The 25,285-nt window shown below is 41.1% G+C and overlaps 1 protein-coding gene across 5 annotated transcripts in view; it reads left to right on the top strand.

The window, feature by feature from the left end:
• The window catches only part of APP (amyloid beta precursor protein), a 205,331-nt gene that overhangs the window by 86,933 nt on the left and 93,113 nt on the right, over positions 1-25,285 (top strand). For all 5 annotated transcript variants that reach the window (XM_057398713.1, XM_057398712.1, XM_057398710.1 and 2 more), the window contains exons 4-5: positions 7,117-7,229; positions 8,664-8,857. In XM_057398713.1, the coding sequence (XP_057254696.1) occupies positions 7,117-7,229; positions 8,664-8,857 (307 nt within the window). The remainder of the gene's footprint in view (positions 1-7,116; positions 7,230-8,663; positions 8,858-25,285) is intronic.

Genomic DNA, 25,285 nt, shown 5'->3' with positions numbered 1-25,285 from the left:
GTTGAAAAATGACATTTCTGAACCAGAACTTCTGGTCTTACAGCCCAAAACCTGTTGTTCCAAGAGTATTTTCAGAGAATAGGACGTGCTTGACCAAAATAGAATTATTTAATAGTAAAATGTAGCATCATAACCTTTAGAAAAACTGTCTTTGAAAAATGTAAACTGCTGCTCTCTTGTAATACACCACGATGGGGTGATATGAAGAAGTATGCTACAAATGCAATGAAGAATTGGGCATCAGGAAGGGGATTACTGACATTAGGAAACAAATAATGAGAATTATAAAATGAAATTAAACTGTGACTTACTGTGTTAGCACAATTCATGTTTTACTGCTGTGCAGTAAAAGAAGGTGCAGGTTTGAGTTAGCAACTAGGAACTTATCAAAAGGGCAAGCAGTGGATTGTCAGCCTTCAGCTAAGTGAATGGTGGGCACAGGATGGTGTTTTTTAATGTGGTAAAGTGATCTCTGTCCAGAATTCCCCTTCAGGACTGTTTTTGCCAGATGGGTTAGAAACCCGCAAGCCAGGGAAGTCTGGTTTTGTCCAGCCCTTCCCTGCAAGAGTGGGTAAACAGGTACTGGAAAACAAGTAGTTCTTACACTTGTGTGTTGGATCACTTGAGGGAGTTTATTGATTTATGAGTTCACCACAAGACAAATTGTGCCATGGTGGTTTATTATTGGAGTACCTCAGTAGAGCACAGATGTACAGCTGTAATCAAATACAAGAGATGCTGAAGAAGGCAGAAGAGTACAGGAAAAAGTGATAAATGTAAGACCAACAGAAGTAGTGCCAGTGGTGGTGGTAATGCATGGTGTGGGTTTGGTACAAATTTTGTAGACCCTTCCATCCCTGGCATGGTTGTGGTTTAGCCATAGTGCACTGGCGGCTGGATAGGGCAGTGGTGGTAAGGTACTGGTAAGGACCAGGAGGCAGCATGGGGCCAGGGAGGCTTTTAAGGCAGTGCCGCTACCTAGGGAAATGCTCCTCCAACTTGAGCCTCACAGACAGGGTGTGAAGGACAGTGTGGTGGGGTGCAAGTTGGTATGTTGCTGTACTGGAAGAAAAAATAATATTGGAGTTGAATTATGTGTAGTGATCTCAGCACCTGACAGTGAAATTACAACCAGTGCTGGGCTGGGATGATTCATCAGCCAAGAAAAATGCACAGTTACCTCAGTCATGGCTTATACTGGCAAACAGAAGTACTACTGTAAATCTTCCTTATTTTTAGAGCTGTGCACATTGCCCTCTCCTCTTAGGAGGCACGGGATTGGTTGTTCCCCCTGTGTATGCTGTGGGTTACTTGTTGAAGAAAGCAAAGAATCTCCAAAGTCTTAGGATTCAGCAGCATTGAAAGTTAAATGTGCACTGGAATGACACAGGTAGAAGCTTCTATGCAAATCAAAAGTGTTTGACGTGCTTCTTTCTGCTGGATTTGTGTTTCTATTAGACTAGCCCAGGCAAAATAAATGTTGCAGTTGTCAAGTAAATTCAGTTTAGTTCATCGAACTGCCACGTGAACATTGAATTATTTAAAGCAACAACCAAAATAGAACAAAAGTTCAAAGCTTTGCATTAACCTTTAGTAAAAATTATAATGAAATGAATGAATAAAGTTTCCAGTGCATGAACTCTTTGCATGTGTAAATAATGGGTAGAATTAGATTTTATTTGTAATAAAAAATTGAATTGAAGGCAGAAGGTGTCACATGCAAAGTTGCAAGTGATTGCTGCTGCCCAGATGTTCACAACCCTGAATAATTTATTAGAATTCTGTATAAAGAAGTGGTTAGATTAAACAACCACCCTTCTCCCCAGCTCCTTCTTTCCTTCTGAAAACCATAGGGGAATTTGATCCAATGGATTGCTTATTTCTCTGAAATTCAGAAAGTGGTTGCAAAATGGAGCCTCATTTGAAATGAGAATTTGGGTTGCTGTTGGGATGCTGTTACCTTATTTTCAAGGAATCTGATTCTATAAAGCAGATGCACATTTTGTGTATAAAAGTCAAATCTAATACTCTACATTCAATTATATCCAAATGTCTTGTGTTTCTTTAGTGTACAGCCATTCAAGAAAGTGGGAAGTTTTTGTTGTTTAGGTGGTTTGGGGATCTTTTTTTAGGTTGGGTTTTTTTTTTGGTAGTGTATGTGTTGGGGGTGTTTTGGTTTTTGTGTTTTTTTTGTTTTTTTTGTGAGGGTTTTTTTTTGTTTTGTTTTTAAATTTACTTACACACTCATGCATACTGTTAATGACACCACAGCCCAGGCTGCATTGCCCAGAAGTTTGGACATGCAGCTTTCCATCTTGCATTTGGTGGCTGTAACTCAGTGGTACGTCTGTATTCATTACTTTGGCCAAAATGACATGGGGTTATTTTTGTCAGTGATGAGGTATACCATTAATTGCATTCTAACTTCAGACACACAATATTCTGATGATACTGCAGGGAGTTAAGGTCAATGGAATAGCTTCATTCAGAGGTTATCTGTTGCATGTGTACACATTTGGACTTGTGTGCCTGTGTGTGTCAGAAGTCAGATAGGCGATGCCAGCTCACACACATGCTTGTGTGCACAGCCTCTTGTGGTGGTTTAAACCCAGCCAGACAGCTTGTTCACTCACTTCCCCCCCTTCTTGCCCTCCCCCTACTCCCAGAGTGATGGAGAGGAGAATCGAAAAGAATGCAACTCCCATGGGTTAAGATAAGAACAACCCAGTAACTAAGGTATAACACAAATCACTACTGCTACCACCAATAATAACAATAATAAAGGAAATAACAAGGGAAGAGAATACAACACCTCATCACCAGCCAACCGATAACTCGCCCTCCCCCCCCAAGGCCAACCAGGCATTGACCGATGCCTCCTCCAGCCCTGCAGTCCCAGCCCTTACGAGTAACTCTCAGTTACATCCTGGGCATGAAGTGCTGTGGTATGAAATACCTCTTTGGTCAGTTTGGATCAAGTGTCCTGTCTCTGCTTCCTCCTGGCTTCCCCTCCTCCCTGGAAGAGCATGAGGCTCACAAAGTCCTCGGCCAAACCAAAACATCATTGTTATCAGCTCTGCTCCCAGGCTGAAAGTCAAAACACAGCACTGCACCAGCTACCAAGAAGGAGAAACATGACTGCTACTGCTGAACCCAGGACATTATCCACCCCTTATTCCATACCATTCACGTCATGCTCAGATCCCACATTTTCAGTATCGCTCTTACAGATGCATATATATATATATACATACACATACACACACACAGAGAAAGAGGTCATTTCTTAGTGTATGGACCAATCCCTATAAACCTGCTGAGTCCATTCGGTCCATGATGTTGGGCTCCATCTCTTGTAACAGTCTTTTAGAGCAGGAGAGGCTGGGTGCAGTGTTCACACTCATGAATAACCTGGGCAATAGTGTCCATTGCTAAGTCCACCCCTTGATCATGAGTCCATCTCTGTGTTGCATCTCTGCTCTGATGGCCTGAAGTGCCATGGGCCCACCAGGCTCAAAATAATTCACCGTCCCCTTCAGCAGTTTCTGCAGCTTGTTGCTGGGGACTCCATACAGCTGCCTTTCATCTCCGACGCTTCCAAAGCACTGGAGGGGCCCAGTGGACTAGATACTTGCCCATACTGTCCCACACACCCTGCCACTCATGACTGTCCAGCCTTGGAGAAAAACCTCTTGGTCCCCCTGCATCGTTGTCTAACCCCAGACAAGACCCGAACCTGACTCTGCTTAACTTCTGAGATCAGACAAAATGGTTGTGGGTAAAACACAGTCTGTGTGTGTGCCAACATGCTGATCCCCATCACAATCAGCAGGCAGGTCCCAAGGATACCCAAAGGCCATTCAAAACCTTCAGAACTCTCAGTTGATGCTGCTGTACTTGTCACTGGGGCTGGTGTAGCTGCTGTGCTTGCCGGCTCTCCCACCACCAGCTTCTCTTTTCCTGAGTCCAGCTCTTCCTCCTCTGCCTTGCTGGGAAATGCTGCGTGGTCTCCTGCATCCTCCTGGGGCTCGGCGGACGGCTTCCGGGGAATGCTCTCGGCCGTCGCGGGGCTCGGCTCCTCCGCGGGGCTCGGCTCCTCCGCCGCCTTCTCCCGCTGCTCTGCAGCTGCCTCCTTCCGCTCCTCGACGACCCCAACCTCCTCCACCGGCAGCCGTCCCCTTGCGGCCTCCGGCCCCACTCCTGCTTGGTCCCCGGGGCCGCTCTCCCGGGCCGCTTCAGCAGCCGCCGGCTCCCGGGGCCGCTCCCCCTCGGCTCCCCGCAGCCTCACAAAGATGGAGGCGAGGGTGAGGACCAGGACGGTGAAGAGCAGCCGGACGGCCAGGTACAAGTCCACGGCCACGTCCGTCCCGCCCTGCTGCTGGAGCCCACCCGTATTACAAGTCATTGCCATAAAGCACAGTGAGGCAAGAACCTTAGCCCAAGCCCCACACTTGTTAAACACTAACACAGCGAATACCGGCTCTAAGTAATGTACTGCATTCTGAAACTGTGGGATCAAGAGGAACAACTCTGAGAGCCAATAAATCAGCATTGTGACGAGTGACTATTACTCCAGTCAGATCTGTCGTTATCTCAACCCCTCGTGCCCCACGTTGGGCACCAAAAAGAACTGCGGTGGTTTAAACCCAGTCAAGTAATTCGTTCGCTCACTTCCCCCCCTTTCTTGCCCTCCCCCTGCTCCCAGAGGGACAGAGAAGAGAATCGAAAAGAATGCAACTCCCACGGGTTGAGATAAGAAGAGTTTAGTAACTAAGGTATAACACAAATCACTACTGCTACCACCAATAATAATAATGATAAAGGAACTAACAAGGGAAGAGAATACATCAACTCACCACCAGCCAACTGATAACTCGTTGTCGTGTCCCGTCCCCCCCCCCCTCCCCCCCCAAGGCCAACCAAGCACCGACACATACCTCCTCCAACCCTGCAGTCTCCCAGCCCTTCCGAGTAACTCTCAGTTACATCCTGGGCATGACGTGCTGTGGTATGGAATACCTCTTTGGTCAGTTTGGGTCAGGTGTCCTGTCTCTGCTTCCTCCCGGCTTCCCCTCCTCCCTGGCAGAGCATGAAGCTCACAAAGTCCTTGGCCAAACCAAAACATCCTTGTTATCAGCTCTGTTCCCAAGCCGAAAGTCAAAACACTGCACTGCACCAGCTACCAAGAAGGAGAAAAATGACTGCTGCTGCTGAACCCAGGACACCTCTGAAACTGGATGTAGTTTGCTGGAGTAAAATGCACTCCAGGAATCTGTTTTGTTTTATAGATATGTTTGCCTTAAAGACTGAACGTTTTGCATGCCTGAACAGCCAGAAAAGTGTAGCTGCAATTCTGTATGCAGTCTTGCGTCCCAGGAGATCAGTCAACGTACTCTGTGTGTCTTCAGCAAAACACCCATGTGCTTGCTTAGTGCTCAGGTACTTGACTAAACTGAAGCAGTAGCAATTGCCAGTTACTTACGTGCTGACTGACTTCGGGTGTGGCAGGATGGTCCCCTGCAAAGACAAGTACAGCTAAAAAAGCCTTGCAAATTTATTCAGATTTCAGGGCAAGATTTGGGTGTGATATCACTGGCAGCAGGCACTTTGTTAACAGAAGTTGCAGATTTTGTATTTTGGGTTACAGGAAAGTGTTTTAACCCACTACTTTTGCAAGTTTATTTTGGAACCTTTAGAAGCTATTTCTGTTAATAATTTGCAGCCATTGCTTGTCACTGGAGGATAAAGTTTACAGAATCTTTTTTATCCTAGTGAACTAACTGACTGGCTTTTAAATGCTTCAGATCAAAAGCACTGAACTTTAGCAAAGAATTCCGTGTGAAATGCACATTTTGGTGATTCGCAGAGGTGTATACAAGTACTTGCTGAACCCAGCTTTGTCCCAGTGCATTGGGTATTGGTTATTTTTTAAACTTTGTTAAGCCTCAAGGGCCACTTCATCAGCTTCCTGAGATAGCCCACTGCTGAAACAGTAAACTCGTAGTCATCTTACTTTGATTAATTAACCTTTACTGCAACCATGCAGGCACTGGCCACCTTGGTTCATTCGTTTAACACACAGAGGCAGCAGTTTTTTGGAGGTTATGGACAAAACGAGCTTCAGGGAGCTGATGATTTCTGCCAGCTGAGTCACCTGCTTTCCAAATCTAGTGTTCATTCAGTGTATCGATGTCTTGAAGGTATTCTGTAATTTTTCATTTAAAAAAAAAGAAAAATCTTCAAAGGTGTTGGAGGTTATTTCATTGCAATGCCAGAATTATACAGAATTATGGTGATTTTAGTCCAATAAATTGTGTTACTTATCAGCTGAGTTTCTTCTTACTTGTCAGTACTAAAGCTGTGAGCATTGTATTTTTCATTACTGTATAAATTTTTGATCTACTGCTGAAGACAGCACAATCTCTTTAGTCAGTTGTGTCCTTGGTAAAGAGCCTTTTTCCCCCATTTCAACCTGTCCAGATACTCAGGTGATCCATGAATCACGTTGTTCTCTGGCTAATGAGCTCCACTCGCTCATCAGCCTTCTGGACTAACCTTAGTCTGTCTGGCTGATGAAATGAGGTTGCAATAAAGAGGCTGCATCAACTAAAATAGCTAAGTGGACTGTACTGCTGTTCATGCTGTAATTTAGTAGAAATACTCTCAACTTGTTTAAAATAATGTGTTGGTGTCATATTCATTTTGTGTGGAAAAACTAAGTATTTCAAAACACTTAAAGACCTCTCCCTACCTCTACTCGGGTGCAAAATGTAATTGTCTCTCCCTGTCCCTGCACTCCCCTTCCAGGAGCTGGGTCCATCAGCACCTAACTTCATGTTGCACGGCATATATGTCTTCAGTGGGTCCTGCAAGTTTCACACTGGATATCATAAAAGTTTTCATTATGTAATACATCACTGAGATCAAAGACAGGAGCTACTTTGAAATGGAAGGTTTGAAGAAGGGAGTAGCAGAAGCACCGTTTAGAAATTGTTCCATTCTCTGCTAACAGACCCTGCCACTCATTCATGGAAGCTGCCCTGTGTCTGGCTAAAGGTTTAACAAGATGAGGTACTGGAAACAAAACTAACATTTTTGGGTTTGTTTTTCTTTCAGTGGGCGAGTTTGTGAGTGATGCTCTTCTTGTACCAGACAAGTGCAAATTCCTTCACCAGGAAAGGATGGATGTGTGTGAAACTCACCTGCACTGGCACACTGTTGCAAAAGAGGTATATTCATCTGTTTTAATATTTCCCACCTTCCTTCTTTAGAGCTGTATCACTTTTTTGAGGATGAGTTTAAAAACTGTGATGAATGTTTGAGCAAATGGTATTTTGTTCTGCTTTGTAAGGCAGTCTCCTGAACACACCAGACCACTATTGGATATTTAACTCTGACACTTGGAACACTGACACTGTTTCATAGCACTGGATTTTTTAATTCACGTCCACTCACAAACCCACCATGTTTTCTGCCTCCTTTGGCTTCTTGTGTTAGTGCTGCTCTGGAGCTGAAGATTGATTACTAATGCCTGGGCTTTGCCTTTATCATTGTCCTCAGTATGGATATTGGTATGCCAGGTGCTTCACAGAGATGAAACAGGCTTTAAAGAATGTGATATATGAAATTCAGTGTAAAAGGGTAAGAGAGCTGATAACATATAGGACTAGCTGAATGCATTTTGCAGCCAAGCACAGTTTTTACAAATCACCAGTGATTTACTGAAAACAGAAATAAACCTAATGTTATTGCTGCTAATGCGTTTGGACTTTTTTTTTGTCCTTATGCAGAGAGGTTTTAGGAGTAAGAATGGGGATGAGCTACAAGATTTCTGGCTGCTCTTAATTGGAACCTCTTAGTTTGTGTGTTATCCCACCTTCTGGAGATCAAAATTGAAATGTGCTCAGCAGCTTTTCAGATTTTCAGTTTTTGCTTGAATCATACTGTTGTTCCTCAAATGAAGTATTGAAGGCACCAAGCTTCGTGCAGGCAAATCCTAGTCTATTTTAAGTATATGCAAATTTGGAATGGCATAGCACTGAAGAACACTATCACTGTGCACCATTGAACTATTTTCTTTTTTTCATCTGTCCTATATCACTACATCTTTCTGTCCTACATCACAATTTCTTTAAGGTATAATTATGCATTACTGATTTCCAAGCAAGGCTAGAAGCTGTCAGAGCAGATAAAGTGTGTTTCCAGTATGATAGGCATTTTAAATGTTAATCTGTCTTGCAGTGATCTCTTCAGTAGCATTAATACATCAGGATCAGGATTAATACATCAAATTAAACAATATTCTGCCTTTAGGTTTGCTGTTTATGGGGCAGAGCCTGTGAGGATTTTACACAAGAGGGTGTTGATTTGTATATGGGAGGAGACAAGTCTTTCTATAATGGGAAAGGTTAAAGGGCAGGGAAAGGGAGAGCTTGTTGCTTACAGTGGTCATGTGGATAAAGGCAGGGAACTACTTAACATGCGGATAGTGAATGCATACATGGCTATCCTAAATTGTTTCTCAAAATCCAGAGACCATGCAGTTCACCAGCTTCCAATTCCTAGGGCAGTACACGACCCCTTACATTTTCTTAAGATCTGTGACATTTTTTCTAGCTTCTTACATGAAAAAATTGTTGCTGTTTGCTTTCTATTTTCTATAGTCCTGTAGTGAGAAGAGTATGAATCTGCATGACTATGGCATGCTGCTGCCCTGTGGAATTGACAAGTTTCGTGGCGTGGAGTTTGTTTGCTGCCCGTTAGCAGAGGAAAGCGACAATCTTGATTCAGCTGATGCCGAAGATGATGATTCAGATGTCTGGTGGGGAGGTGCCGATGCAGACTATGCAGATGGAAGGTTAGAGTGACTTTCTATCCTTCAACTTGTTATTATCATCCTATTAAAATGCCAAAAATCTGTCTAAAAGACCTCTGTGTGTAAGAGTCACTGCTCCTTGTAAGTGAACTGGCAGCTACAGTGGTAGAAAACATCAGTGTTCTCATTTTATTTTTCACTTGCTACAGACCAGCTTTTTGCTAATAAGCTTTTTGTTAATATCATTCATGTGCTTTTGATGCCCTCATCATTTCTTCAATGAGAAATATTGCCATATTAATAACAAAAATGCTGAAGTGCATACTTTCTGACAACTAAATGATAAGTGCTGTACTCTTAAGATGCTTCATTTGCAGTCCAGGGTACTCAGCCAACATATTCAGGTATTCAGCCAACATAACTGTTGGAGGTTTTGAAACATCTTCATTCATAATAGGTATTAACCATGTGCCATTATTACTGTAAGAATATTTTTCTGCTGACAGTTACTTTCTAAATGTGATTTAAAAGAAAATCTGTTTTAATATCTACCTTCCGACAGTTTCACTAATACGCTGCTGTGAAGATGGAGTATGGAGTTTTCAAGACAGCAGTGAATGGGAAAATACCATGCTTGTCTTCACCCTTTAACATCCCCCATGCACATAGGCTAATTTTGAGCCAAATACAGGTTATGACTGTGTTTAACTGAGTGGTCTGGTGCTGTCAAAGCCTTTTCATACTACTCTTTTGAGCGTGTTCGCACTTAGGAGAACAGAGTATAGTGTTACGTTCTTGCAGCTGAATTCAAACAACTCTTAAGATGCTTTCCTTTATAAAACTAAGATCTACATTCCAATTCTGTTTATGCTCCCTAGACTTCTGTCACTTCATACTGTGCTAATGCAGTGTTTCTACTTCCTAGTTTATGATACTGCATCTTTTACAGATAATATACAAAATCCAGAACTTCAGGCTGATTACTAGTGGTTTCAGGGAGAGCCCTGAAAATACATGAGGACTGAATCAAGTGAATAATGTGGAAAGTTAATAAATAATCCAGATGGAAACAAGTTCAGGAACAGTGTAGAGATGAAGGACAGAGATTGAATTGCTGTAACTTGGTGCAAATAGATGACATTAAAACAGTGAAAAATTAGAAACTGTGTCATGGTGGGCATCTAAATCTTTCCTGAGAAAGCATTACCAAGTGTTCAGGGAAGAGTTCTTTGTAGATAACAGAATAAATTTAATTGAAATACATATTTCCACACTGTAATTTCCAGTTTTCTCTCATAAATTGGAGTGGATGGTCAGGACTTCTTGATGCAAGAAACCGGCATCAAGCAACATTGCATCTTCCACCTTGACACCTTCAGGCTTTTTTCTGCCTTGTGCTTCCAACAGCTGTCAAAGTGTCACAATTTACAACCCTTTCACGGCCTTTGGATTGTTGCTTTGTCACTTCTGTATATTTCATTTAGATATTGATTGGAACACATAAGAACTGAGTGCAGACCTTGTTCTAATTGAGGCAAATTTGCCTTTTTTTCATCATATATATATATATGTATCTGTGTGTATATATTTATATATGTATGTATCATATATGTATATATATGTATATACAAAAGATAGTGTCTTATATACCTATTAAATGTCTTATCTCTATATATTTATAGCTATATATATAAAATACATAGATAAAAAGCTTATCTTTCATATATTTGATCAAAAATTCCTGAAATATTTTAAATAAGAGTTCACAAGGGTATATATAGAATACCTCTGTTTGTATGACAGCCCATTTCTGTCTTTTTCATATTTGTCAATGAACGTTTAATTTACTACTCTAGCCCATTTTATTCCTCATAAAGCAGTTTAGTATCTGAAGAGATGAGTTCAAGAATAACTTCATAAATTTTGTATCCTCTAGGAATAGAAGCTGTAATTGCATTTGAATCTATTTCTGAAGCTCCAAGCAAATACTGATTTTTTGATTTTTGATTTTTTTTTTTTCTCCTCCCATAGAAGTACATGCAAAAGGAAAATTAAAATATCCTTTTATAGGGCACTTCAGCTGCAGATGAAGAGCCAAGCAATTTGCAGGTCTTTTACACTGACTAACTCATATTTCTTGCTGTCTTTTCAGCTTCCCAACTTCATTTTAACCATGTGTACTGGTGCCAGAAATACTCTTGCAATTTAGTCATATGAAAAAAAAAAAAATTGCTTATTTTTTATGCAGCAGTGGGTGGTAGTTAAGATTCTGTGTGTGTATATTCATATATGTATGACCATATGTTTGTGTGAATGTAAATATATATATGCCTTAGTCCTAAGCTGATTGTAAGGCAAAAAGGAAGTGAGAAGTAGGGGGACACTTACCTAACGCTAAATTCACAATATGCTGTGCACCTCTGTTTCAAGTGCTTACTAAAGTCCATATTTTTCACCTTGCACGGATGATCTCACGCTGACAATGTTTGCTTTGTCTTGAAGCCTTCAAAGAGTTCAACATCCCTTTCTGTGTAAATACGTCCTCAGCGTGGCACTGTATGAAAGGAAGAGAAGGTGCTGGTAGCTTGTGCACTGGCTAAAGCTAGTGCCACTGCTTAGCAGCTCTGAAGTAAAACCCTGTCAGAGGAGTTTAGGTTCTTCATGGAGCCTCTGTCTGAGCAGGGAGTGGGTATGTTGTTAGTAGATCAGTTGGGTAAAACACCATCAAAGTATTTTCCTCATTCAGCAATAGCTTGTACTGGGGTTCGATCAGCAAGGTGCAAATTGTCAGTGTCTTCCAGTTGATGGCTTTTAAAGCACACTGGGAGCATTCCAAATCATGCTGTGTGTTTAGAGAGAGGGGCACTCACTAATCCTGGGGAATACTTGAGTTTGCTCTGCCATTTTTGGCATTTTGCTGCAAGTAATGGAAAGCACTTTTATTTGTGCCAATATGTGAAAATTAGAAGATACTATCTTATCTTTAGGGGAAGGATTTCATGCTGTGAATCTGCCACAGATTTGTGGTGGGAATTCCACAGCATTTCTGTTGCAGCAGTTATGGAATTGACCTATTTTGGCCATTTCTAACCAGAAGGCACTTTTTCTGGCTAAAATCAGTTGTCAATACCATGTGAGTACTTCAGTAATTACTTTTCTGGGTTTTTTTTGTTTCATTAAAATCGAGGTTTGGTTCTGTTGTACAAATAAGGCCTTATAGATGCTTTTGCCATGCATATCTCTGTGTCTTCAGTATGTAGAATCTCCAGGTGGGCCAGCTAGAACATAACCCACTCCTTGCGCATAAGTAGAAACCAGTCTTCTATAAATTACCTCAGCTGCAAGATTCCATATTTTCACATTCCTTGTTTCTCACGTCTGAAGCCTTCTCCACAGCCAGATGCGATTTGTCTTTCACCTTGCCCTTGCCCAGTACTACTCCCAGGGAGTGAAACCTCCAGGCTGGCTGCTTCATGCTCCCATCTCTGTCACACGACACTGAAAAACGCTGTGCACAAACCACCTCCCCATCAGTGGGTAGCAGCAGGGTGACTGCTGTGTGCCTTGTTATGTGGGCCTTCAAAGGGCTGTGACTGCTTTGAGATGCCCAAGTCAAAGTGAAGGTGTTTGAAGTGGAGATGCCAACCTGAAAAGCAAATGATTATATCCTTGTTTCTCAAAAGTCTGGTTGTGACAAAGCAGAAGCCAACAAATGCAGGTGATGTATTTTGAAGTGACTTTGTATCTCAGACTATTCAGATCTGAATTTTAAATACTTGCATTTAAGATTCTGACTATTTAGACGAAACTACACTGCAGCCTTCATTTTGTAAACACCTTTTTCCAGACTGTGTTGTGTTTTTACCCCCAACACTTGTCTCTGGAGGACTGTGTTTTCTTTTTCATTTTGTCATGGGTATTTCCTTCTGCACAGGAGAAAGCAAAGCTCAGCAGCACCTTATATCTGTGCCATCAGGGGCAGGTGGAGGGAGCTTGAGCTGTGGTGCCGTCATAGGCAGACATTCTTCCTACCTGGTGTCTGACCACCACCTTGGTCTGGGCGTAAAAGGATGTGGCTTGCCTCATGGTGTGGCTTGTTTGTAGCACCTGGGGGAAGGAGGGAGGCTGTATTTTTTTGACAGTATAATATACCCCTTTTTTGTTCCTGAGACCAACAGGCAGAATCTGCCCATGCTTTTGAAATTGCATCATGTCATGCTTGTCCTGAAATAGCATTAACTGACTAAGAGGTCACGAGTACTTTTCAGTAGTGGTGTTCTTTGTTATCCCCACCTTTAATTAAAATTTACCTTGAAGACTGCCTGAGGGGCAGCCAGACACAGGTGCTGGTTTCAATATAGCTGCAGAACTCCCTGCATAGCTACAGCTCAGTCAGGTGACCTGCAAGCTCTGGCTGTCCTTGAGACTCAGCACAGCCTGGTGGCCCTCCTGCCTGGACATGGGCACTTGCTGGAAGCTTTGGTGTCCTTGGTGTCCAAGGTTGAGCATCTTTAGGAGTGATGGCCAAGCTGGAAATTTCCAGGGTTTGTCTACATCTGTTTCATATGTGCCTGTCCTCTCACTGTGTGAGAGACCTCCCAGGCTTTCCTTACCACCAGGGAAACAGGCTATAGTCATTTTCCTTCTTTCACAGCAGGAAAACTGAGGCATGATAAGTCTTACTGTTGAGGGTTATATCAAATAAGTCCGATAGCTCAGGAGCAAAAAGAAGATAATGCCTTAACTTTAGCCGAGTCTCATTTTCCTGGGCAATCTGAACATATTTTCAAGGTCTAAAATAGGAGGTTTCAGTTCCCATTGTTGCTCCCTCAGCAGGTTAGGTCAAATTAATTTTGTCTGTTTGTTGTATAAAATGTATGTTGGGGCTGATGTAAAAATTGGGTAGTGTTGCAAATGTCACATTACAGGGAGTAGTGTATTTTATAAGAGTTTGGTTTACATTTCCTCATAAACTTCTGCCAAGTGATTGTTTTATAGAATAGTTAATACGGTAGGTTTTTTACTACAATAAATAATACAAAAGGGTGCAGTCACTTTGTGCTTATAATTAGGCGTCTTGTGAAGTAAAACTAAAATAAATCTGTGCTGCATAGCATGGTAATCATGTTCTCTGTTTTTTGCAACCCTGTACCAGACTGAGTTTAAAGATGAGTGCTCATCTCCCAGATGTTGAAAAAAAAAAAAGTAGTTAAAGTGCTGTATGGTTTTTGACTGCATAAAGAGCTTAGGGTTTTTTGTCAATGTTACCTGGGAAAACTTACTTTTTTCTTAATTTCCTCCTCCAACTCTAATCAAAGAAATCCTGAAAGGCTTTTAAAACTTGTCAGTTCTTTCTGATGGTGAAAGCAGTGTTGTATATGTGCCTGTTATGCTGAATTATTTCCAGGTGAGTCCTTATGCTTGTAATTATCAGTCTTATTCTAGTGTTTGGGGAAGAGGAGTCACAGGGGCCCAACAGAATTGTTTTGCTGAGTAATTTGTTAAAAATCCTCACTTGACATTTGGGAAGCATACAACTCATTTCTTTCACTCTCTAACTCTTTTTCTGTTTTTATCTGTGCCTTCAGTGGTGTAAAGATGTCAATACATGTTTTGCCTAGTGTTTTCACTTCAGGAATGTCTGTAAGTTAACCTCAACATCAAATTAGTTACAACTGAAATTCCCCAGAGTGTTCTCCTTAAATCAGGCTGTCACAAGGTGTGTTTAAATTGGCCATGGTCAGTGCCTTGACCTGATAAAGCAGCACACTGAGTCCTTGTGGTGTGTCACACTACTGCCTTGACACAAAGTAGGCAGACAGGCAGTTGGGTGTCTGTCTGTGCCACATATTTATGAAAAATGCTGAAGTCTAAATTGTGACACATAAGCAAATAAATTCGGTAGTATACAAGAGTCAGTATAAGAATTTTGAAAGCCAACTTTAATGGGATTTAGTCATTTCTATACATGGGAAATTCTCTTTCCTTTTCCTACTGCTTAATCCTCTTTGGGTTTCTGCATGCCAGAGCAGTGGGGATTTAATGTAGGCAAGAGTTAGAGACCTGCTGATGTTTTAATTGTGAATGCGAGTAAAGCAGGTAGATGGTAAACCCAGCGGGGCTGTTCTTCAGTGTTCATCAAAAAAGGGCTATCCCAAACGTGAAACCCTCTTGCTCCATCTCTCCTGATTACATCTCCTTGTGTTCCTCTCACCCTTATTTTTACCCTACTTATCTCTTCCTCCAAGAAGATGTATTTGGAAATACGGCATGAAAGAAAAGTCTTTAAGGAATTGTTTGACCTGAGTGTATTTTTGGCCATTGCATATTAATTAAACAGAGAGATTAAGAGAACTAAACAAAATGCTGTAATCTTCCTTATCTATTGCTCTGATGGGTAATCTGGTCTCTTTGGTGTTTGAGCTACAAAGAAGAAAGAAAGGCAGCTTGAACATGGAGGGAAAAAGTGAGGAAGACGAGGAGGATGAGGATATGTATTGTATGATGTTGGTATGTATTGTCTCTTCCCATTTTGAAGATAGGTTTCTGTGTTGCATCCCCAGATGGGATGGACATCCCATCTGAATGAACAGAGTTTTGACCATATGATTAGTGTTGGCTGTCAGGAGTTGGGGATCATTTCCTTAATTACACCTGCAGGGAGGTCGCATTTCTGACACCCGGAGTAAGCCCCTGCTTCGGCCATGTGGACCTTGGGGTGTCAGTCCCCATGTGGTGGGGAAGTTCTACACTGCTGAGGAAGAGTCAGGCCCTGAGTCTTGTCATGATATGAAGTGGTGGTGTTGAAGAAATGAGGCAAGAGGCACATGAGGCACATCTTTCTGAGGTTCTCACAACTTAATTCTTCAGTTGTTTATTTCCTCATACTTGCATCTAGTATGTAGTGACATTGTGTTTCTTGACCAATCCCTCCTCCTCTTCTATTGGTCTTACTGTTAATATTGTCTTGCCAGCACTGAGTCAAAAATCCAAGCCTTAATTAGAAGATTTGTCCAAAAAAAGTAGAAATGGGATATCTGGAGTTCTTTTGATGTTTTGACTATTCTAAAGCTAAAAAAAAAGAGTTACTGATGAATCAAAAAGGAAGATGCTGAGGCTAAATTCTTCATTGGAAACATGCTTAGTGGAGCAAAAAGAAAATTAAAATTTTGTCTCTGTAGAGTGTTCATCTGTTTTCAAGCCATCTTGTTACTCATCTTTAACAACGAGTTCTTGTTGATGTAAGCTTTTTCATTAAATTGGAAAGTCAGTTTCTAATATTTCAATGAGAAATGCTCCAGTGGGAATCTCCTAAATGATTCTTTTAAAAAATAAATAAATCCACCCCCTGATTCCCAGCACTTGAAATGTTAAAGCTGAACCAGAAGTGAAGCTGGACAAAGAGTCTGTACTGCAGGTTCTGACTTAGAAGCAGTAAATGACTTGCATTTGGATGGCTAAAAAGAGTGCACTTTTCCCATGCTGTGCTGACTGAGCTGCAGTCTGTTCATAACCTCTGGAAATGTTAAGGAACACTGAACCTTGTGCCAGTAATGGTGTGCTATTGCAGTGGTTCAGGGTCTGCTTGGTGGGGAGCTCAGTCGTCCGTGACACAGGAGCAGGAAGGGGTGCAGCCAGGGGCAGTGTTCTCATCAGTTGTCCTAATACAAATTGTTCCTAATTGCAAGCCAGTGCCCTCAAATGAACACCAGGAATTACAAACTTGGTAAGTTTTTCTTGCTTTTTTCCCTCCTCTGCAGTTTGCCTTCAGTATAGATTAACACCAGTTACTGGAACAGGTGAATTTTGCAGTAAAAGATTTGTCCATCACTAAATTGGTTTGTTAGAGAAACTGAATTCTTAAGTATTTTAATGATAAAACCTAATTGCTTTTCTTTATAAATTAAACTAAGCCATCACCAAATGTAGGGTTAATGTTACTTCTGTTGAATAACTCCAAGTATTCTGTCTTATTCACAGCTTTTATATGCTATTAGCGTATTGTACCTCATATTCTTACATCAGTTTGTTTTGTGTCTCATGTTGGCTGTTACTCAGTTCATCATGTATTTTTAATAACATTTTTTAACCTTTTTTAATGTGGAGGTTATGATAGAAACACAAGCATTAATGATTTTAGACAGACCAAAGTGTTGGATTTCTTCTTGGAACAAGTAAAGTTAGAATGGAATTGATGAAATCACATTGCTGTGAGAGGTAATTACAGCAGTGCTGAGCCGGCAAATCCAATCATCATTTGAGTATAAAGCATTAACTGAAGTGATGGATGAGGATAAGGGTGGAGAGAATGAATGTAATTGAGGAGGTGATGAGGAGAAGACAGCGAGGCTTCCATGACCCCTGGTGAAAGCAGTTTGCTAGCTGTGCAGGCTGCTCATACGACTCCAGTGAATGTTAAGCTGGTTTCAGGAGGTTAATGGCATCAAACTTGAACATTTAGTAGGTTAACTCACAGAGAAGGGTTCCCTTTTTTTTGACCTCACAAAAGAGCCATCAGCTGCCGTGTTTTCCTTAAGTAATAGGCAAAAATTTTATAAGCAAAAATTTTAAGTCATCACTTGCAGTGATTTGTGTTGACTGAAATATGGGAGAGAAAGGTTTTTGTCTGTCTGTGAGATGTTCTAAGTTCTTGTGACATCATGATATATGCCAGCCCATTTCAAGCTTTATACTACTTATAAGGCATGGAAAAAAAAAAGGGAAGTGAGAAATTTACAGCTGGGTTTTTCAACACATACTGTCACATCAGCGTGACTGTGCACTGGTGGATGCATTCTGGGTATCCCTCCATGAAGTTAACCAGCAATTCCTGCTGCTGTTTTACATTTCAGTGGTATTCATGTTCTAGAAATAAGAGCTCAGCATTGGGGTGGTTTGTGGAAATCTAAATTATTCCACCTCTCGTGAGGCTGTGCTATTAACAGCATAGTGTAGTAAAAAAAAAAAAAAAAAACAAACCATAAAAAGGCATTTTCTGTAGTAAGTAGGTTTTTTTCCTCTGCCTTCTATCTAAGGCTGCGCACTTTGAATGCATGGAACAGCAAAACCATATAGGTTTGTCGAATTTTTTCTTTTTTTGATAGAAAAGGTTTCAGCTCTTGAATGCAAGTATTTTGGCTTTGGTTGTGTAATAACAAGCCATTTATTCACATGGGATTTCTATTTTGATCACTGCTGATGAAAGAGAATAACACTCATTTTTGACCTAAGTGAATAAGAAAAGGTTAAAACAGTAAAATGTTGACCTGGAGAACTGGATTGATGCTTGCTTCTGCCATGAAAGTCTTCTACTAGGCTTAGCATGCTGTGGCTGCCATAAAACACTTGGGACAAAAGATGCCTCTTATTGGCTGCGTGAGTGGACATAATCTGCTCTGTAGAAGTCCTGGCCTCTAACAGCTGCTGGCAGCTGTATTTAAAAAGTTGAAGATGGCACATTCTCTGAAAAATCTTATTCAGTGTCCTGAACACCCAGAGTTACTACATGCTTCTGGTATGTCTTTTGTTTGCTTTCCCAATTGCAAAACAAAGTTGTTATTCCAGTTTTACCCAGTCATCGTTGTGTGGGCGTGCCAAGATGATGAATTCCACAAACAGGGCAAGTACTTGGTTTGGTACAGAGTTCACACTGGCTGCCTCAGATGAGCTGTAGGATAGCAGGCTGGACAAAGAGGCACTGAATACTCCCTTCCAAACACAGTAGAAGTTTTGTGGAAACAAATATGTTATAAGAGAGCTTTTTCTAGTGGTTCTTGACCTGGTTGAAATAGGGCTGCACAAGTGACCTTTAGTGTGCCCTCTTCCGTCACATTCAGTCTTAATGCATGTCTGATGTTGGGATTTTGAATTCGGTATTTATTCATTGTCACCAGGTTCACAGAGCATGATTTTATGTACTTGCAGTTGTGTTTACTTTCAGAGTATTTATCTTCAGCAAAAATAATCAAAGTGAAAAAGAACATGGATTAAATACATTATTACTCTGTCCTCTCATACCTCTTGCTGAATCCTCCATCTTCCAAAGAAAACTGTCAGAGCAGTGGCACCAGGAAGGGCTTTGTTTCCAAGAGAAGACTAGGTCAATTTTGAAAAAAGTATTCCTGCGTATCAGGCAACAGGTACCTTGTGTGAAACATGAGATCAAATGTTACACGCCACCTTGTGCGCTCATCTTTTTGAGCAGATTAGCTGTGGAAAGAAGTTTCTGACAGTATAAAGTATACCTTCTTGTTTAAGCGTGGGGGCTAAAAATAACTGTACCTGTCAGAGGCAGTAGGACAAGGAACACATATTTGGTTTTTTGTAAATGTTCTATTTAAAAATTGAATTGAAAGATTTTTAGTGCGACTTTTCTTGTTTTCTGTCAACGTTAATGAAACCAGGCACATGTTTTTGTATTTTTTCTGTATAAAAGGTTAAATACTGTAAAAGCAGAGAGGTAGTCCAAAGCACATAATTCAGTTGTTTGATAAGGTCTAAGAATTGAAAAGCAGCCTATGTAGCGCTTATTTGCTTTTTCTATTAGGAAATGTGAAAATAAACATATTTCCAACCTCCCCAGAGAAGGAAAAGAAATAGGAAAATGATTAGAAGTGACAAAATGAATGTATGAAAAATACTAGGCAACATGAATTGCTTGTCCTGACTAGCCATGCAATGGAGGGTGGCTGTGTGAGTTTTTAAAAGTTTAACTGTCTCTTAGGAGGTGTTTATGTGTGTCTGAATATCACATTATTTCCTGTTGTGAGATACCTGATTTACTAACCTAGTATAATCCAGCCCTAATGAAAATAACTGAGGCGGTTCTTAAGCAATTTGTGCTTTTGTAGTTGCTTAACACACAGACCAGAAACAGCTGAGGTATCTTGTAGCTCAGACTTTTTCAGTTCTGTAGATCACTGTAATCTTCTGGACTTTGATGCCAATAGGCCATTTAAAAGATCAGTTACATGGACTGGAGGTCTGGCACAACACTTTTCTTTCCTGGCTCTGTGCCTAATCTCACAAAACCAAGTCAACTTTATTTTGACTTTCTTTCCTCTTTCTATGCCTTGCAAAATTACTTTGTTAGTTCTTGTTTACATTACTCAGTTTCACATAGCTATTATGCTCAGCTTTGTCTTGAAGTGGGCTGGTGTGCCAAAGTTAAATAAGAGAAAGTACAGTGAGGTGAGTGCTCATGTGCCAAAGTGCACTGTTGGCTTAGGGTTTAGCTTTAAGTAGTTCCTGTGTTGACTCATATGTTTAGTTAGGGACATCGTTCAAGGAGTGCAGTGCTGGGATCAGACCAGGTTCTGGAGAAATCTCATCCTTTGGTCAGAACTTTTTCTAGCGTGCAAGGTTTGGAAAAAATGTTAGGTGGAAAATAACCAGGCCTCCGATGTGCAGAGCTGTTGAGGGAGAATTTGGTTACTTGCCTGTTAGCTTTCCAATTTGCCCTTAATCAAAAACCTGGTAATGAGGCAATCTCAAATGCATTAATCTTCTTGTTTGGATTCCAAGCATGTGTCCTGCTCTTGTATTTTGCTTTGTGTTTTTGTTTTTTTCTTTAAGGCATTGGCTCTTATGGCATATAGAGGTTCACAGTTGAGTCTGCCCATTTCCAGTCCCACAGTTAAAGAACTTTGTGCTCTGGAGCTTTACTATAAATGGGGAATAATATATATATATCTGTTTTCATCATTAATCATTTCTGGAAGCAAAGATAGACCCAGGCTGAATACTTGGCAATCCAGTCCCATCACAGGTTTCCTGGAGTTCATTTTGATATGCTGTAGAGGCTGTTGAGGGGTGGGGGTTTTTGTGCCTTTGGGAACCTGAAGCATAAGAGACTGGAAACTGGGATGATGGCACCTGCAGTAGTTAAGGTTATGGATGTATGAATTACCATCAGTTTGGCCTGTTAGGGTGAAAGAGCTCAGACTGCAACTTATGTGCAGCAATTGCTTCTGCAGTGTAGCTGTCTAGAGCCACTGTATGTGGCTTTGCTCTCTGTAGGCAGGCAGCAGCTTGTTGCTGCTTACTGTTGATTTGGTTCCTCTCTTGAATTAGCTTTCCCCCAGCTATTTGTTCAGGCTTGGTGGTTGGTAAAAAACACAGTCCAGATGGAATCTATTTGTGATAAAATACAGTTGCAAAGTGTAGGGAATGCTAATCTTTCCAGATATTAAAACATCTGTCTGGAGCACCTTTTTCAAACACTGATAGAGTGTATCTTTTTGCTTGTTACTTGGCAAAATCACAGTTTAAATACATCCAAATGGATGAGCATTTAGTGCAGAAAAACGTGATCTGCTTCCCAATAAAAGTAATCAGTCCATAGTTATATTTTACTCTAAATTGGAAGAGTTGCCATGTTTTTGTCTGAAGTTAATAGCTGAAGACAAAAGCCTCTTCTTAAAATGTAGTTTATGCTGTGGCTCTATGAGTTCTGAAACACCATTAGAAAGAAGACTCATCATTCTTGTCATTTGCGTCCTGCCCATCTCTATTGCAGGTTATTGGAATACAGAAGGGAAATTTTAATTTACTAATGTTTTCTTACTTCTTGAACAGCAAGAGGTAGTACAGTTTGCTTTTCTTCACTTTACCTCTCCTTCACCTTTACCTTCACAAAGTAGCAGAACGATGCATGCTTCTGAGTGAAGGGAATAAATTGCTGCCAGCTCTCACTGAAGTGACTATGAAGAATTATGAAAAGGAAGTTTTTAGATACACACTACAGATCCATAATTTAAACATTGCTGGTAACTATGCACGTAGGTGCATATTAGCAGGAGCTGTACAGTTTTACGTGTTTTAAAACCAGAAATACACCCACTGGAGTGGTCAGTTTTTTCTGTTGGAGTCAGTAGAATCAGTGACTTCTTAAGGCTGCCTGAAACCCAGGGGTGTCTGTGGCATCAGATGTAGAATCATAAAATGGTTTGGACTGAAAGGGACTTTAAAGCTCATCCGGTTCCAACCTGCTGCCATGGGCAGGAACACCTTCCACTAGAGCAGGTTGCTCCAAGCCCCTGTGTCCAACCTGGCCTTGAACACTGCCAGGGATGGAGCACCCACAGCTTCTCCGGGCACCCTGTGCCAGGGCCCTGTGAGTCCCTGCTCGCCTCAGCAGAGCTGTCAGCTCCTGGGCAAGGCCTGGCGAGGACTGGAGGCTCCCTCAGTGGCTCTCACCATGCAGAACTGAGGCTCCTGGATGCAGGGTTTCCCCTCGCTCCGGGGTTGAAGGCTCCTCTCTGGAGCTGCTCACCTGACAAATGACTAATTGGCAATTTCAGATGGTGATAATACAGCTTTTACTTGTCAGCATATCAGGTATATTTTTGAGCAGCCTTTGAACAGTCCTGTCACTGGCGCCACTATGCGAAGGCAAAATGTCAACAGTTTCTTGTGAACGAGACGCTGCAGTCTGTGGTGCTAATAAAACCCTGGCTGGGACAGTGTCAAGGGATTATATAGAAAAAGGTGTCAAGGTGTCATGGTTCCAAGAAAAAACAGACCGAGTCATACTTGTTTACTGAAGAAGGTAAAATGCAATAATAATACCAGGAAATAAACACACCTGCTACGTGTATTAAATAAAACTCACAGACTTCTAAGGGAAATGTCAGTATCCACATTCATTTGGTAGTTAGTGTTTGTTTGAAGTGGTGGTTAGCGAGGTGAAAGGTGTGCAGAAGTTAGATGCATTGTCTGGGAAACAACACTCTGGTGGTGCAAATTGAGTAATGTGAATGGTACCTGAGCATTTAGCATGACAGGGAGAAACAGTCCTGCAGACTGTGCAGCAGGGAAGAGTTTTGTCCCCATTTGAAAAGTTGATGCTTTGTTCTCGATCTTGTAGTATAAGTTCATTCCCTCTTTGTTGTTCTCTGTCATCCCTCTCACGTGTGCTCTGTGAAGATGAGCTGGGATGACAACAGTGGTTAAATCCAAGGAAGTAAAAGCAAGCATATTTTTTCATGTTTCTTACAAGATGTAGTACCTTTGCTAACACTAAAAGTATGTGAAATTTACCCGCTGTCTTTGTTTGCAACAGGGGAACATCAATATGTAGTATTGTTTATACTAAACCTGTATCAAGCTTGAGGCTCAGAGTCCTCTGATAATAGGCAAATGCTGGGGGACCTGCTCCTTCCCTATGGCCTTGGGCCCCTGAGGAGTGCTGCAAAAGGAACTGCTTGGCATTGTTGGTTTTCTCATGCCTGCCGTAACCATGGCCTCTTGAGAAGATGTGGTCATCTTCTCTTTCCACTGCAGAGCATGGTTGCTGTGATTGACTTAGGAGTGCATGACTTAGTGGGTAGCCTTGGTATCTAAAGTAAAGTTGTTTTTGTTGTTACTGTCAGGCTTTTCTAGGGTACGTCCCTGACTTGCATATTTATGCTATTTGGTCTGTTACACTGTGCAGTATAGCTGAGCATGATTAAACCATCAGAATAATGCTAGTCTGGTTAGTTTCTGGTATTCAAGAAGAAACTTGTTAAGAGAGCATAAAGCATGTCATCTCCCTGTCCCCTTCTCTTTGGAAGACACTACTAGTAGGGGAGGAGACTAACTCATCTTTGTATAAATAAAAATGAAGTAGACAGATGGAAAAATAATTATTTTTAGAGAAAGCGTGGAGTGCTTCTTTAGAACCTGAGTAGAGCTTCACACTTCTGTACAATGAGATCCTAAAAAAAACCTGTTAAATAGGGAAATGACCTTCTAAAGCCTAATTTCAGACATCTTAATTCTCTAAGTATATAGCAAGTCTTTCACTTCCATTTAGGTACCTAAATCTAAGGCAATACCACTTCTCTTTTGTTTTTATTGTTCCTTTTTTTTTTCTTTTAAGCTTTTTTTAAGCTACTACCCTTGTGATGGAGTCTTGCAGAATATGTTGCTGGCAGAAGAGTTTTTCTAGGAGTGATCAAAATAGTAGAAAGAATATTCTAGTACATTTTTGTGCTGGCTTTTTAGAATATTTTCAGGAGCCTGATCCCATAAACTGATGTAGTCTTCCATCACTTCTGGGTTTTTTTAAGTTCTCAGATGTCTAGCTCTTCAGCAAGCAGAAAGTCATAAAGAGGATGCAGGTGAGGGCTGTCCTTCAAGCATTTACTTATGGTAAGTTACTGGAGAGGAAACCAGGGACTGCTATAATGGCAGGCACAGCCAGCCAGTGCACACAGAAATCTGTCATCTTTCATCCTGCCCCTTTCACCGTGACACTCCCCACAAAAAAAGTGAAAAAAGGGAAAGGAAAAAATTAAATCTTAGCCTTGATGCTGAGAATTTCTCAGCAAAACACTGTGGACTGACATAGCTGAGTTTGTTGCTTTTGTGTAGCTAAAAATGGATATTTGATGCACACATACTAATTACTTTTGAAGTGGCTTTCCATGTGACTAATTGACTTTCCTTTGTTTCATTATGTTGTTTTTGTTGTCCTTTTTTAACTTTTATGAGCTTGGCCAATATCTGAGAATGATCATTCACGTGAAAGGGAGAGGAAAAATAATTGTGCTTTTTCTTAAAGCATGCCATGTTTGTGAGAGAAATACAGAGAGCAGCTTTCTTTAATGTTGAAAGGCATATAGTCTCTGATGCTTGAGATCAAAATCTGGATTTTACACTCCGTATGCCTAGTTTAGTTGTCTGTAATTAGCCAAGACTAGAAGCCTGGAGATCAGAAATAGCTACTGGACATTGCAAATCCACCTCATTCTTGAGAGTTGAGAGGTGTCCATATAGTGTTTATTTCATACTCATAAAAAGGTGAAATTCTTTATAAGAAACATAAAAACTTAGTCAACTTCACTGTTCCTCCTCTCATCCAAGACCAGTTAAAGTCCTGAGGATTTTAGGCGAATATATGAATTTGAAGCACTGTGATGGATAATAAAATTTAGGCCAGTAGTTTGAGGTTTCCTTGTAGTGGTGCACGTGTTGCCATCGTAATGCAGGTTGGTACCATGGGTCTTTTTATGGAGACCCTACACATCAATGCAGTGTTGGGAGTGCAGAAATCTGAGCTGAGCTGCTTGTGCTGGAGACAAAACCTCAAAGATGAAAAACTATCAACAGTCAGCTAAGTATCAGTTGCATCGCACCTCCACTGTCTCTGTCCTGTCCTTTGTGAAAACAGACAGCTCTGTGCGCAGTGCCAGTTCTTTGCGTGTAGGAATTGCATAGTGTGTCCTGTATGCTTTTCCATTCACACAGAACACTTTTAAGAATAGAACAAAAACTCAGCAGTCAGTGTGGACAGTTTCAGGTTGTTTCAACACTTGGTAGTCCTCCATGAAAGGCATACAAGTAGTCCACAGCGAGCCTCTGTGTAAGATGGCTCCTGTTTGAGTCCTGAGGAGCTCTTGTTTCGCTGTGCATTTTGAGCTAATGTGAGCATCTTTCAAAATAAGCGAAAGAAGCTGGAGTGTTATTTAGCTGTCAAAATACAGT

This window comes from Pezoporus wallicus, unplaced genomic scaffold (assembly GCF_028554395.1).
Source record: "Pezoporus wallicus isolate ANWC-B61680 ecotype Strahan unplaced genomic scaffold, APGP_CSIRO_Pwel_v1 contig_6094, whole genome shotgun sequence".
NCBI classification, from domain to species: domain Eukaryota; kingdom Metazoa; phylum Chordata; class Aves; order Psittaciformes; family Psittacidae; genus Pezoporus; species Pezoporus wallicus.
This window is presented reverse-complemented; position numbering and strand designations above follow the sequence as displayed.